Source organism: Punica granatum, chromosome 8, assembly GCF_007655135.1.
Source record: "Punica granatum isolate Tunisia-2019 chromosome 8, ASM765513v2, whole genome shotgun sequence".
Taxonomy (NCBI): Eukaryota; Viridiplantae; Streptophyta; class Magnoliopsida; order Myrtales; family Lythraceae; genus Punica; species Punica granatum.
Window position 1 is genome coordinate 6,580,781 of NC_045134.1, and position 13,352 is coordinate 6,594,132.

At 35.9% G+C, this 13,352-nt stretch overlaps 1 protein-coding gene across 2 annotated transcripts; it reads right to left on the reverse strand.

The window, feature by feature from the left end:
* Positions 1-5,099: 5,099 nt before the first annotated feature.
* LOC116187894 (glycosyltransferase BC10) lies at positions 5,100-8,862 on the reverse strand. 2 transcript variants are annotated; one of them, XM_031516900.1, is made up of 3 exons: positions 8,688-8,862; positions 7,515-8,578; positions 5,100-6,181 (listed from the first exon to the last, which is right to left on the reverse strand). In XM_031516900.1, the coding sequence occupies exons 2-3, from the start codon at positions 8,019-8,021 to the stop codon at positions 5,543-5,545; spliced, it is 1,146 nt and encodes a 381-aa protein (XP_031372760.1). In that variant the 5' UTR covers positions 8,022-8,578; positions 8,688-8,862; the 3' UTR covers positions 5,100-5,542. The 2 variants fall into 2 exon arrangements, with proteins under 2 accessions (XP_031372760.1, XP_031372759.1); XM_031516899.1 differs by having other exon boundaries at positions 7,515-8,862.
* Between the last annotated feature and the right edge of the window lie 4,490 nt (positions 8,863-13,352).

A 13,352-nucleotide genomic window follows, 5' to 3' on the forward strand; every position in this document is an offset into this window, starting at 1 on the left:
AATTGTCTCCTTATATTTGATGATCATTTGATTCATGTCAATTCAGTTGGTTGAATCATTCTCAGTAGAATGAGACATCAAAAAATAAGCATGGGACAAAAGTTTCAGATGTAGCTCCGTAAAATTGAGTTATTGTGTCATGAGATTAAAATAAGACACACCACATGTTATCTAATAAAGTGTTTTTGGTTGACCGCGCTTTTCTGGTATTGGCCGGAGTCTGGTGAATAAGGCATCTAAGGTTCAACTCTAAAAGGCAGGATATTGATTTTATCATGCAAAGAACTCTAAATTTGGCACGCAACAAAAATATTACAGAAGATGATAAATGCAACAACATCCTGCAGAAGACTCAAATGAGGATGAAAGTTGCTTTTCAATCAAGAGCATGCTGAGATCTCCCATGCCCCAAGCTCTAGGAGTGAAATATTTCTTCTGCTATGTGTTTTAACATTTTTGGTTATATGATTATTTGAATTTGGTTTATGGGATGGGTTTTGAAACGTAAATGTTGGTAGTGGTCATTGAGATTTGAGATGTACACTAGGATAAGTGGGTAGGATCATGCCTTTGTGAACAAATGTTCTTGATGATTAATGAAAATTACCTCATTTTTTTTGGTACAAATTTATAGAAGAGCATTTTTCTTACTCCTTTTCTGCTTAAGAATCTTGTTGTTTAATTAGAGCAAATATGTTGGCCAAAGAAAAAAAAACCAGACTAGAGACGGCATGAGTTACTTTTGAAGAGCCAAGAACAACAATGCAAGATTTCATACAGGAACTGCATAATACATCTGCGTATGAACCGATTTGAATTATAAATTTCGATCGGTTTGATTTGGTTTAAACATAAATGCAATCCAAATATGTGCAATTTATTGTAACGTGGACCCCACAAACTTTTACAACTCAGCATTATTTGACAGAAAAAGTCATAGAAGGACAGAAATAGAAAAGCATTGAAATGTGCAGGACTAAAATAGAAGTTATTAAAGATAATGGATGAGAGTAAAAAAAATGATGAAAATAAAAAAAAGTAGTTAAAAGTATAGAACTAACAGTGGAAAAGATAGATTACGTATAGAAAAGTAGTTAAAAAAATGATGAAAATAGAAAAGTAGTTAAAAGTAGTTAAAATAGAACAGTTTTTTCCTATCATTTATTAAAGAAATCAGTGGGAAAGGAGAGAACATGTTCTGATTTGAAATTTATATCATGTCATGTTGGTACGAGAAGAAATAAACTTCATCTCCAAGCACCATCATATATATTTTGTTGATTTTAATAAATTATTATTTTGTTGTACCATATTTGGAAGGGATATTATCCTACTTCACAATATGGTGGGATAAAATACCATAAATTGACAAATGATAAATGAATTTTAAAGCATGAGTTGTACACCGGTAATTTTTGCCATTTCCATTTTGTTGCGTTGATGTACCAGTTTATTATGTAGTACCATTATTATCCGTAACGTTATTAACAATAATTCTTCAAGTGATTTGGATGAAACTTCAATGTACTCTAATATGAAACTCCCAATATTTTATCTTATTTTATGAAATAGTTAAAGTTCGTACACGCCATTGGATCATAAAGGAGCCCCTTCAATTATTTTTTTTTTCATGTGCCGGGTATATAATTTAAAAAATTCGTCTTTATCATCTTTCTCATATAAAAACAAAATCAATGTGTTTATGAGAGAACTTGATATCTTCACTTAATAACTTAAATTTTTGGGTTGGATATGCACCAAACTATTTGTTAATGGAAAATTTATACGATATCATGTAGACCCATATCTTACACTTACGCATTCTGATTTGCCCTCTCGCTATGCAACACTTCACGTGCCTTACTTTGCAATATAAGAGCAATAACCAAAATAAATTTCTTAGTGCAACTTCATTCATCTGATTTTTACTAATTAAAATAAACGTATTATTGCACTTTTTTAAAAAAATTAACTAACGCGTATACGTGATTAGTGCATTGGAATTTTCTTATCGGGCGTATAAATTGGAAAATTCTTATAAAAAATTGGGTAAGTGCTGGGGAGTTTATTTATTGTTATTATTTTTTTGGATGGGGTAAAAAAATGTGGACCATGTCGTCGTTTTTTTTTTTAAAAAAAATTTATTTAAGAAAGAAAAGGAACCGAGATTCTTTTTGGCGTTCAAGAAAGAATGGCCTCACAGCTATGAGGCGGCGACCGTACACACGCAACATCGAGGCCCCTTTCGTGGGCAGCTCAACGGTCGGATCTGCCGCGCGTACGGGAACCGTCAAGGGGTCCGCATGTGGGCTTTGGCGTGAAGAACGAAAGGTGGGAACCTTCCACGTTGCGCAATGGCGCCGTGATTGTTAATTTAAAGCCCCGGGCGAGGGCCCCACCCCCGACCAACCCGTTACTGCGGCCGCTACAGCGAAATTGCAGCTCAGCCGCGTTGGCCGTTTCCCCTAAAGGTGAAGGGTAAAATTGGGAACTCGACGGCCGGAGGAGAGGTGTTAGGTATTTCTTGGTAGGGATGGGATAATTATGTGTTAAAAAAAATAACATCGATAAAATGTTAGAAGAAAGCCGATATTCGAACGAGGTTACTTTGCCGCAGGGTTAGCAATATGTATTATACCGTGTCCAAATGGATTTATTTTAAAAGACCTAAATTTGAACGTGACACATTTATTAAACATATCAAAATCTAAAAATTTACGATCCGTTTATTCCTCGGAAACAACACGAATACCTATATGAATCCAACCTATAATATTTATACAATTAAACACGATAAACACAAATTCAACTGAATTGTAAACACAATGGTAACTATATAAAATTAACATAGTAAAATACTGATAAACAAAATCACACTCATCATTCAATGAAAATATCGCAACATACTTGGTCTAAATTCATAATGTGAAGACTAATGCTTTCATAAACGGGTAAATAGGTTAATAGGTTCAGTAACATGATAAAACACATTCAATTAAATTAATAGTGTTTATACATGTTAAATCTATTAAAACACTATTATTTATATGGGTTACGCGTTTAGACCGAAAATACATTTAGCCAAACTCAAACCCGTTTAATTATATATTGTATCATTCCAAAACCTGAACAAATAGCACATGCGCATACTATTTCTTCTCCTCATGAACTACAAAAGGAGTTCCATTGCGAACCACATGGTGGTCATCATGAGACATTCGCGAGCCGTCGATCACGGCAATTCCCTCACTGCCATTCAAACTTGGGCATGTTTCCAAATCGTGGTCCTTCCTTGGCAGCTGGCTTTCGAAATTGTTGCTTTCATTGAGGGTAACTTGTTTTTTTACTTCGTCCTTCTTCAGTTCGGAGACCTTCGATAAAATTGGAACGACAGAGAGAAGATATCACCATGTCCTTAAGTTACCTATGAATACAATACAATACAATCATGGACATTTAAAGGGATAGATCTCACAAAAGAAATATTCGATAACATCAACAGATTGCTAAAGAAGGTCGACCTCGGAACAAAATTAGTTTCAATTATAGAGAGGTTAAAAGATGTGCTATATTTATTAATTTATTTTTTTTTACCAATGACGAACAAATATAGCACATCTATAACTAGTAAAGTATTATAGATGTGCTATGCAGAGAAGTTATAGATGACTAATGACTGATGACGGCCAAATGGTTCCCTTCAATTTTGATTTTTCTTCTGCCTTTGACGTATTCTGAGGTGTAATTAATAAATATTTACCTATATGGATTGATCATGGGTCATGAAAAGGATCGAGTACCTCCACGGTTAAGGAGGAATTAAACTCTGCATAGTTATATCATTAGTCGAATAATCCTTTTTTTTTTTTTTTTTCTCTTAACTCTTGCAGAAAGTATAACTGTTCTAATTTAAATGAATTTATTGTAAGCAACAGTTTTTGTTTTTGTTTTTTTTTTTTTGGTTCATAACTTTATTGGGAAAACGATGTGATATAATTTCGACAATTCACGCTAACAAAATTACATTTCAAACCCTGAACAAATAGGACAAAGCAATATCTCCTCAGCTACAGGGGAATTCCGTTGCATCCACACATGGGTTGGTCATCACGAGACTTTCGCACAGTACAATAACGCGGTTGCCAATTGAGTACACGAATTGGCTGTCGATCACGGCAAATTCCCTGACCGCCATTCAAATTCGGGCATGTTTCCATGTCGTTGTCCATGTCCTTCCTTTGGTAGCTTGGCTTTGAACATGTTGCTTTCGTCGAGGGCTACTTATTTTTTCTTCCTCCCTCTTCGGTTCCGGGACCTTCGGTAAAATTGCAACGATATAGAGAAAATATCAGTCATGTCCTTACGTTACTTAACGAATGCAATCATCAATCATGCATACTTAAAGAGACGTTTCTTGCTATGATCACGTGTAATTCACAGTGAAATGAAGCCAAAGCAATGCTACATCATCATCATCATCATCATATCATTACTTTTTTTAAAAATATATTTAGGTTAATAATAAAAAAACACAAAATTTTCACATTTTATCAGCTCTAGCACGAACTTTTTTGTTCCTTAATCTAGAAATGCATAAATTTTCGATTTGATAACAATTACAGCACGACGTCAAATTTTTCATTAATTTGGACGAAATCGAGACCACAGAGGGAGCCGACTACCCCAATCGGGAGGGAGAGCGCCGGTGACTCTAATCGAGGAGAGGGCTCCGACGACCCCAATCGGGGAGTGTTGGCCGAGATTGTGGCTCCATTCACCTGCCGAATAGAGAGAATCTCCAATTTGAAAGTTCTCCTAATTCCGGGGGTGAGCGCCTTGATTCCGGCCACCACCACCTACTAGGGTTGCCGATGCACTCCTCCTCGCTTGAGGCTATCGGCACTCTCTGTGACCTCGATTTCGTCCAAATTAACAGAAAATTTGATGTCGTACTAGAATTGTTACGAAATCGAAAATTTGTGAATTTTTAAATTAAGGAAAAAAATACGTCCTAAAATTGTTAAAATGCGAAAAATTAATATATTTTTTAATTATTAACCCAATATATTTTTTCAGAGAGTTCTATGAAACCAAAGTCATGATCAATCATTATTTCTCATATTTTGTCTTCAGCTTTGTTCAGATTTGAGTATATGACTGCAAATTAAAATTGTAAAATAAAAATACAAATTTCCTACAAAATAAAATGACAAGTTTCGGCAGTGGTATAAAAATTTCTTTTCCAAATAAACTACCAAAAACTCTACCTGAACTCCTTTTTTTAATCTGAAAAACTAATTAGTATAACATCCTTGTAAATGTGCTGTACATCATCAAACGGCTACCACCGAGGAGGTCGGATCGCCGCCTGTACTTGCTACGATCGCCAGCGCATGCTATGGAATCTCTCACGTCGCCGTGCCTGGTATGAGAAGAACGGGATTTTATGCATGTAAAACCTCGTGCGCCAGTTTCATTTTTCCTTTCTATTCCACTGAACCAAACACAACCTTAAACTCATGGGTTGGGAACTTGATCCAAATCAGTAGCCCAGGACCTCTCGGGCCAGCGCCAGAAGCGGCTCCAACGTGCTTGGGGCAAACTTCCTTGCAAAGAGGAAGCACGTCGACGTGGGCTGCCTGTTGTAACTGCAGTTGCGCCCCTCGACGATCCTCCTCAGGAAATCCTCCGTTACGTCAGCCCTCCCGAACGTGGCGGGGTGGGCCCCTCCCCGGGACCAGTCGACCCAGGTGAGGCTCCTGTTGGCCAGTTGGCTGCCCGCCCGTATTGTGAGCATCGTAGGGAAGTAGTGCTCATCCACGTAGCATGCGGGCCTGCAGAACTCCTTGAACTTGGGGTAGTAGACGGTGTCCTCCACAATACTCACTGCGAGCCTCCGGTTGACCTCAAACCACTGGGCCCCCTTCCGCCACTCAGTGAGGTTCACCTCGGGGCTCATGTCAGGATTGTACCGGCCACGACCATAGGGCCCGTGGTCATCAAATGCCCCGATGAAGCTAAATCGGGACTTTGCAATGTAGTTATAGATGAGACTGAAGTTGTAGAGAGGGATACAGGACTCTGAAAGCAGGATGAACCACTCATTTGATATATCCAGCAGCGCATTTGCGAGGAGCCGCCTTTCTGCGTCACACATGCTCATCCTCCCCCACTCTGCAACCTACAAGGGGAACCAACAGAGGATGAATTTTGAATCGGTTAAATCCTGATACTTCGGCCAACTATTCGACCTTAAAGTGACGACATTGGATAAAATGACCACCATGTCAATCACTTAGATGGGTCACATTCATACATGAAAGTTATGGAACTAAAAAATAATGTAAAAAAAAACAAGAGGTTACTTAAATCTAACTGATATCCCGAGCTATCAAGATTATTGCTGGAGAAGTTTTCACAGTAAGTAGTAGACTTTATAGATTCATCAATTTCTGCCATGTAACTTCTTCACCACCCATGTTTGTTCTCATGCAGACTGGTTTAACAATAAGTAGTAGAATCAGCATTTGGTTTTTCTACGGGGAATGCCCAACGGCACTCGCAGACATACAGAGCAATTGTCCCGATGCATTTTCTTGTTCCAAAACATATGAACCACAACTCAAGTGCCTCCGAACTGCAACTATATATCTTTGTCTGAGGTGTCAGACTTCTCATCAGAATCAAGAAATTCTGATGGACCAGTTAGAGAAAAACCATTACAATAAATTGATCTTGCTAGTCTCTCAAACTTGATCACCCCAGCAAAGGCTCCTAAAGTACACTCTGAGTAAATTCAAAAGCAAACAGCTCGAGCAAGCTCACAACATCAACATATCTAATCTTATTTCCTACCAATAACAATACAAAGAATTTCTCCTCACATTGAAGAAATTGACAACATATGTTTTTCCAATAAGTTAAATGCTATGTGTTCCACTTGCAAAACCGACAGCCAAAGTTGACTATTATAAATTGACATGACATCTGATTAAATTCAATGAAGTGATCTCAACTGTCACTGCAAACAGGCATTGTTCTTTACTGGGTTTGCAGCACTTCAATCCTCTATATCTATAATACATATATAAATATATAAACTGCTGCATTTAAGAAACTTTTGCCCCATGTAATGGCCTCCTAAAACCATAATGAGCAACGCAATATTAAAACTCACATGGGACAGGCACAAGACAAATGGTTAGATACCAACCAAAATCTACAGCAGAAAGTAACTGGGCTTCAAATGCCTAACACAGTTATCTTAATTATCTTGAACTCCTATGATACAACACACTATCAAAGGTAAAACTTGCCGCAACTCCTTTCCCAATTGAGCATTCACCAACAGAGAATAAAAATATTGCTGCCAAAGAGCAGTGATGCTTGGAACAAACTGGCAATTTGGTTCCATCAAGAATTGTAATATATGACGTATCATACAATGCTCAGTAACAAGGGCCACGTTTCTTATAAAAGAAGTGAACTGCAATGAAAAGGAGAATTGACAGTACCTGACTCGGGATCTGTCTCTTGTAGAACACTGAAGATGGGTGGAACTGGGCATGAAAAGAGGGCGAGGAATGAACATAGATTGAGTACCGCTCCTCATGGCCCTTCAGAAACCTCTCCCAGAGAGGAGCCAGGGGCATTGGCCCTTTGGTCAAGAACATAAATGCAATCTTTGGGAGTCTTTTGAAGGGATACTTCTTTATTCGAGGAACCATTGTAGACCTCCAGAACAGCTCCTCATCGCTCATCGTGTGGAGCAGATCCGAAGGGGGCCTTATCCAATGGTCCAAACTGTTTGACTCCACATAGCAAGGCTGAAAACTCGATTTAACAGCTGTAGCAGAGCTCTGGACCCCGAAATGCCGGATCGTGTATACGCTAACGGCCCCAAATGTGATGCACACGATGAAAAAAAGCACGAACAGTTGAAGAACCCGAGTAGGCAGAGACTTTGCTGGGGGGTTTGGCCTGGTTATAACTAGAGGGTCCTTGTCTTCCTCTGATGGCATGTTTGCAAACGTAATCTTATCAGACTCGCACCCCTTAAACTATCCCCAAACTCAGATCCAGAAAGAAACCTTCTACCAAAATTCTAATCCCCTATGAATGATTAAATAATCCCTCTACCACAAACAGCAACACCCTGCTCTAAAATTTGCTTATATTAGCATGGACAGGTTAGGATTGATCCAAACTATCCAGCACTGGCACCAGATCCAGAAAGTGCCCTTTGCCCAGTCCTTGCAACTCTCCAAATTACCAATTTCCCTTCCACAAACAGCAAAACCCAGCTCTCAAAATTGCATCTTTTAGCACATACAACGAAGAGAATCAAACTCTAGCCATGCAATAGGGTGAATAACCGAAGCTTGTTCCAGAACCAGATCTGGGTATGCAACTCCAACACCCAGGAACCCGTTTGCTGGAACTGCCACCTCCCCCCAATTGACGATCTCTATCGCAACAACCCACTGAGAACTGCAGCAAGCAGAAGACTTGGTCCCGATGGAGAGAAGAGATGAATTAACAGCAACGGAGGGGCAGATCACTTAACTGATTCGTTTTGCTGCAGAAAAGAGAGGAACTTTATTAAGCTTTAAGCAGACTCCCAAACGAATGGGAGGCCACTGGATAAGAGAGAGAAAGAGGGGCTCGTGGAGATTGATGAAGAGTACAATGATTGGACTTTTCGAGAGATTTAACGTAGGAGTTTCAATTGACGATGATCTCGATTCACGCAGGCAGCGAGGCGGGACGAAGAAGAGAAGGAAGCAAGTGGCACTGCTCTGCCTCTTGTCGGGCATAAATAAGAGCAGAACGAAATCCTCTGTGCTCTGTTTTTTCTCCCTCAGCTTTGTGATCTGCTGTAATTTTATTTTAATTAAGTTATTTCTACTTACGTTGCGATTTATATTGATTAATTAAAGATTCTCCTACCAAAAAAAATATATAATTAAAGATTAATAATTTTATTTTATTTTATTTTAAAAAAAACCGCCTTTGTGAGTTGTAACTTGTAAGCAGTTTATTCCCATCATTGGCATGCTTAATTAACATGTGAAACAGTTATTAATCTATTGAAAAACCATTTCGTGTTTGATCGCTCACTGCCCGAAAAAATTCTTTTAGATTATTCTAACTTGTCAAGTGATGTGAATGAATTTGATTGAAGTTATGGTAATGAGAACATTGCTCATAAGCAAATGAACGATGGGCTGCATTTTTGCTAGCTTTATCTTGAGGATCTTATTGGATCGTCCGTGAAGAATTAGTTATTTTAGATCTCTCCCTCTCTTTTTCGTCCCAAACACTCCTCGATTCACAAAAATATAATGCTAGTCACAATCGATTATTAGTCTTTCTTCCGCTTTCTAGTCAAGGCATATTTCTGCCAACATAATTTTAGGTGATTAGTCCAGCATCCTGTCAATATATGAGTTTCGACTTTGCGCTGAAGTGTTCAAGGTTTGGCTGGTCTTACACGATGATATCGTACTCGTGCTTAAGTAGCGCAGCACACGATAGCTGTATATTGATTTAATTACCATTTTGTATAGTCCTCCATTGTTCGCTTTATTCGTGTAGGTTCCTATCATGAGAAGATGAAATCGACCCGCCTGCAGAGGGTTTATAATAAACATCATAGACAGTAAGATTATCTCCAAAAGGGAAACAGAAAAAATGTTGTGCACAATGAAATAGGAAGAAATGCTAAGAATGATTTATGCTATATCCCACAATTTTACAATGTTTAATTGCCAAAAAAAGAAATTCTTAATCAAGAATTTGGAAGCCTACATCTACCCATAAGGTCACCATTGACTAGCCAAATTAATTTTTTTTGTTATAAGTAAAAAAATAAAAAACTAAATATATGGGACACATTCAATTCTAGACATAACTTTTTAATTACTAGACGGAAGCATGTATCACTAACTATTCTAGTAGCGGCCCAAGAGATCTTGTGGCCTAAGACAAAAATTTAATATGAGACCTCTAATTTATATTCAATAACAATAATATATTATTTTATTTTAGATGCTCTTTTTCCAGTTTTGAGACGCAAAATAATAATAACATTCTTATGATCAATATCTTCTATTAAATTTTTTCAATGTGATTTTATTATGTTAATCATTCACGAGAAAATAAAATAAAATATTCCTCTTCTTCTCGTTGCATCAGCCAAAATAATAAGATGAAATATAATTACAAAAATCATAGTTAAAAATGAATATAGGGAAAGAAGATGACAAAGAGAGAAAAATTACTTTGGTTGAACATTTTAGAGGATGGAGAAGTATGGATATGATTAAGAAAATGAGAAAATCTGATTCAATTAACTCAAATAGATAGTTAATTGGGAGAATAACTAGGAATAGCGGGAACGTGATCAACAAATCGGAAAGTATTGATAGACAATGTGAATTTTGTGTCCATGAAGCAAAGGAATGTTAGAAAATTGATTATGTCATAGTTGGCTAATTATTATAAGTAAAGGAATATGATACTTATTAGGAATGGTTAGGAGCTTAATCTATCATAAATAAGTATAGTCATTTTATATACTGTAGAAATGGTTCGGGGCCTTAATCCATCATAAATAAGTATAGTAATTTTATATCTTTTAAATGTAATATTCCTAATTAATTGTGGGGCCTAAAATTTTAGGGGCCTATCCGGTCTCACCCCGGCCGGCCTTGTACTATACCTCCTTTCTCAGCCAAATTATATTTTCTTAGAATGATAAAAAAAAATGAAAATTATATATGGCTTTTAAGGTAAGCAACTAAATGAAATCGACAAATGGGAACGAGGACTAGCATTATAGTATGTGTGCTAAATGCTTGATATAGAATAATCAACGGCTTGATTTGATCAAACAATCATTTGGAGCGAACAAAATCAGAAAATTTCCACTCGTAAATGTGACTCTCCTCAAATGATTGATCGTTGAAAGTTTAAGATTGAAGTAAATGAATTGATTCTCTTCCAATCATTAAATGTTGAAATAGTAACAAAGTAAATGGATTGATTATGTCAACATATTTTGGGCTGATTAGTTAAGCGAAAATTACATCATAGTTCGATGTTTGAGTACATTGAATCTAGAAGACCAGGAACAATTTGTAGATTTTTTTTTCAGCAACAGGAAGACGAATCAAACCTAGAAATTCTCAATGGATAAAGGTAAGTTATATTTAAATTGTAATATGGAAAAAAAAATTAGTAATTTGCTCAAATAAACAAGGTGATGGAAAATCATAAGAAAATTTTAGATGATCATACCTCAAATGATGTGGTGATGGAGAACCGATAAGAATACTTTAATGAAGAATAATGATGACAATTATCTAAAGTGATTAATACCAAATCCCTAGTTTCATGAATTTTGATTGGTACTTTCTCACGCCACTTGACGAGATAGGATCACTCAATAACTTCTCGAAAATCATATATGCGACCAAGTGACTTTAGTAGTGAAAGAAAAACGTAGGAATTGAAATTGTATGTATTGTTACATCGCCTGACAACTAAAAAGTTGGGTCTTCAATACCCAGTGAAACTATTTGTGCCATTTTATTAGTTGTAAGATTTCTATTTCATTGTATTAAACTCATGAGCCTCCCTTATATAATAAAAAAAACTGTAAGTATTGTAAAGTAAATATATAAATAAATAAAACAAAGATAACATCTAATAGGATCATGAAATTAAGAAAGAGAGAATACAGTTGATGAAGTAAAATAGGATACGATATTGGTGGGAAGAGAGTACCATGAAATTAGGGAAACTAGTACTTATAACTTAAATAGTGAATGAGGATATTTTAGTCAAGAAATTAATAATATTTGTGGAAATAGTATATTAGGTTATGGAAATAGCATTGGACAAAAAAAAAACGAAGAAGAAGAAGTTCTTAATCAAGAATTTAGAAGCCTACCTCTACCTAAAAGGTCACCATTTACGAGCTGAGTTACTTTTTTCTAGTTATAAGTAAAACCTTTTGGATTTAATATAAGAAAATTAAAATTATCTAAATAGGGGAGACACATTCAATTACACTGCCGAGTATCAAATTCGAAATCTTTTAATCACTGGAGAGCATATGCCACTATACTATATCTTATTTCTTAGTCAAATTATATTTTCCTGGAATGATAAAAAAATGACAATTATATATGGCTTTTAAGGTAAGCAATTAAATGAAATCGACAAATGGAAGGAAACGAGACATAGCGTTATAGTATGTGTGCTAAATTCTTGATATATAATAATCAGCGGCTTGATTTAATCTAATAATCATTTGGAGTGAAGAAAATAAGAAAATTTCCACACCTAAATGTGATTCTTGTCAGATGATTGAACGTTGAAAATTTAAGATTGAAGTAAATGAATTGATTCCCTTCAATCATTAAATGTTGAAATAGTAACAAAGTAAATGGATTGATTATGTTAACATTTTTTAGGCTGATTAGTTAAGCAAAAAATATATCATATTAGTTCGATGTTTGAGTACATTGAATATGAAACTTGCTCCAGGAGATTAGGAATAATTAGTAGAACTTTTTTTTTCAATAACAGGAAGATGAATCAAACCTAGAAATTCTCGATTCCTAGACTGTCATGTGTGCCATTACGCTTTGTCCCATTTCTAAATATTATTTTAATATTAAATTTTCAACAATCCCTAAAATTATGTCTTTTTTGGGTAAATCTTATAATTAATTATCTTAGTATTACCATTTTCATGTCACCATATAGCTGCAAAGAGCTTTAATTTTTTGTGAAACAAAGAGCTTTCAACATGCCGATACGAAATGCATCATTCGTTAATGCGGAGCTACGAATAATTGTAACTCCTGAGTGATTCTATTGAACAATCTATGTATCTTCTATAGAAGAAATAAAAACAGATTCCTATATTGTTCCACGTACATATAGCCATGCGTTGGTTCCTCATTTTATTGGCCTTCTTTTCCCTTTCCAACGTTTTCCTTTTCATTTTCCTCTCCAGTTTTTGCTACAAATCTAGACTTTATATATGGGAACAAATAACTCTTGTCAATTTTTTTTTTTTTGGGTTGAAACTCTTGTCAAATATTACTTCTACTCAACAACAACGTAAATCATGCCAATTACAATGAAATAACATGAGATTTTTGTATTATCTAAAATTAAGAATAAGAATTCACCCAATAAAATTATGAATAGAAAAATTATATTTAGTTCCAACAACAGGATAAACCAATATTGCTTGATAATCACGTAATGTATATAATTAAAATATGTCTCTTTCTTTGGGGATGAAACGAGGGATGCTTAGTCTCACTTTCCTT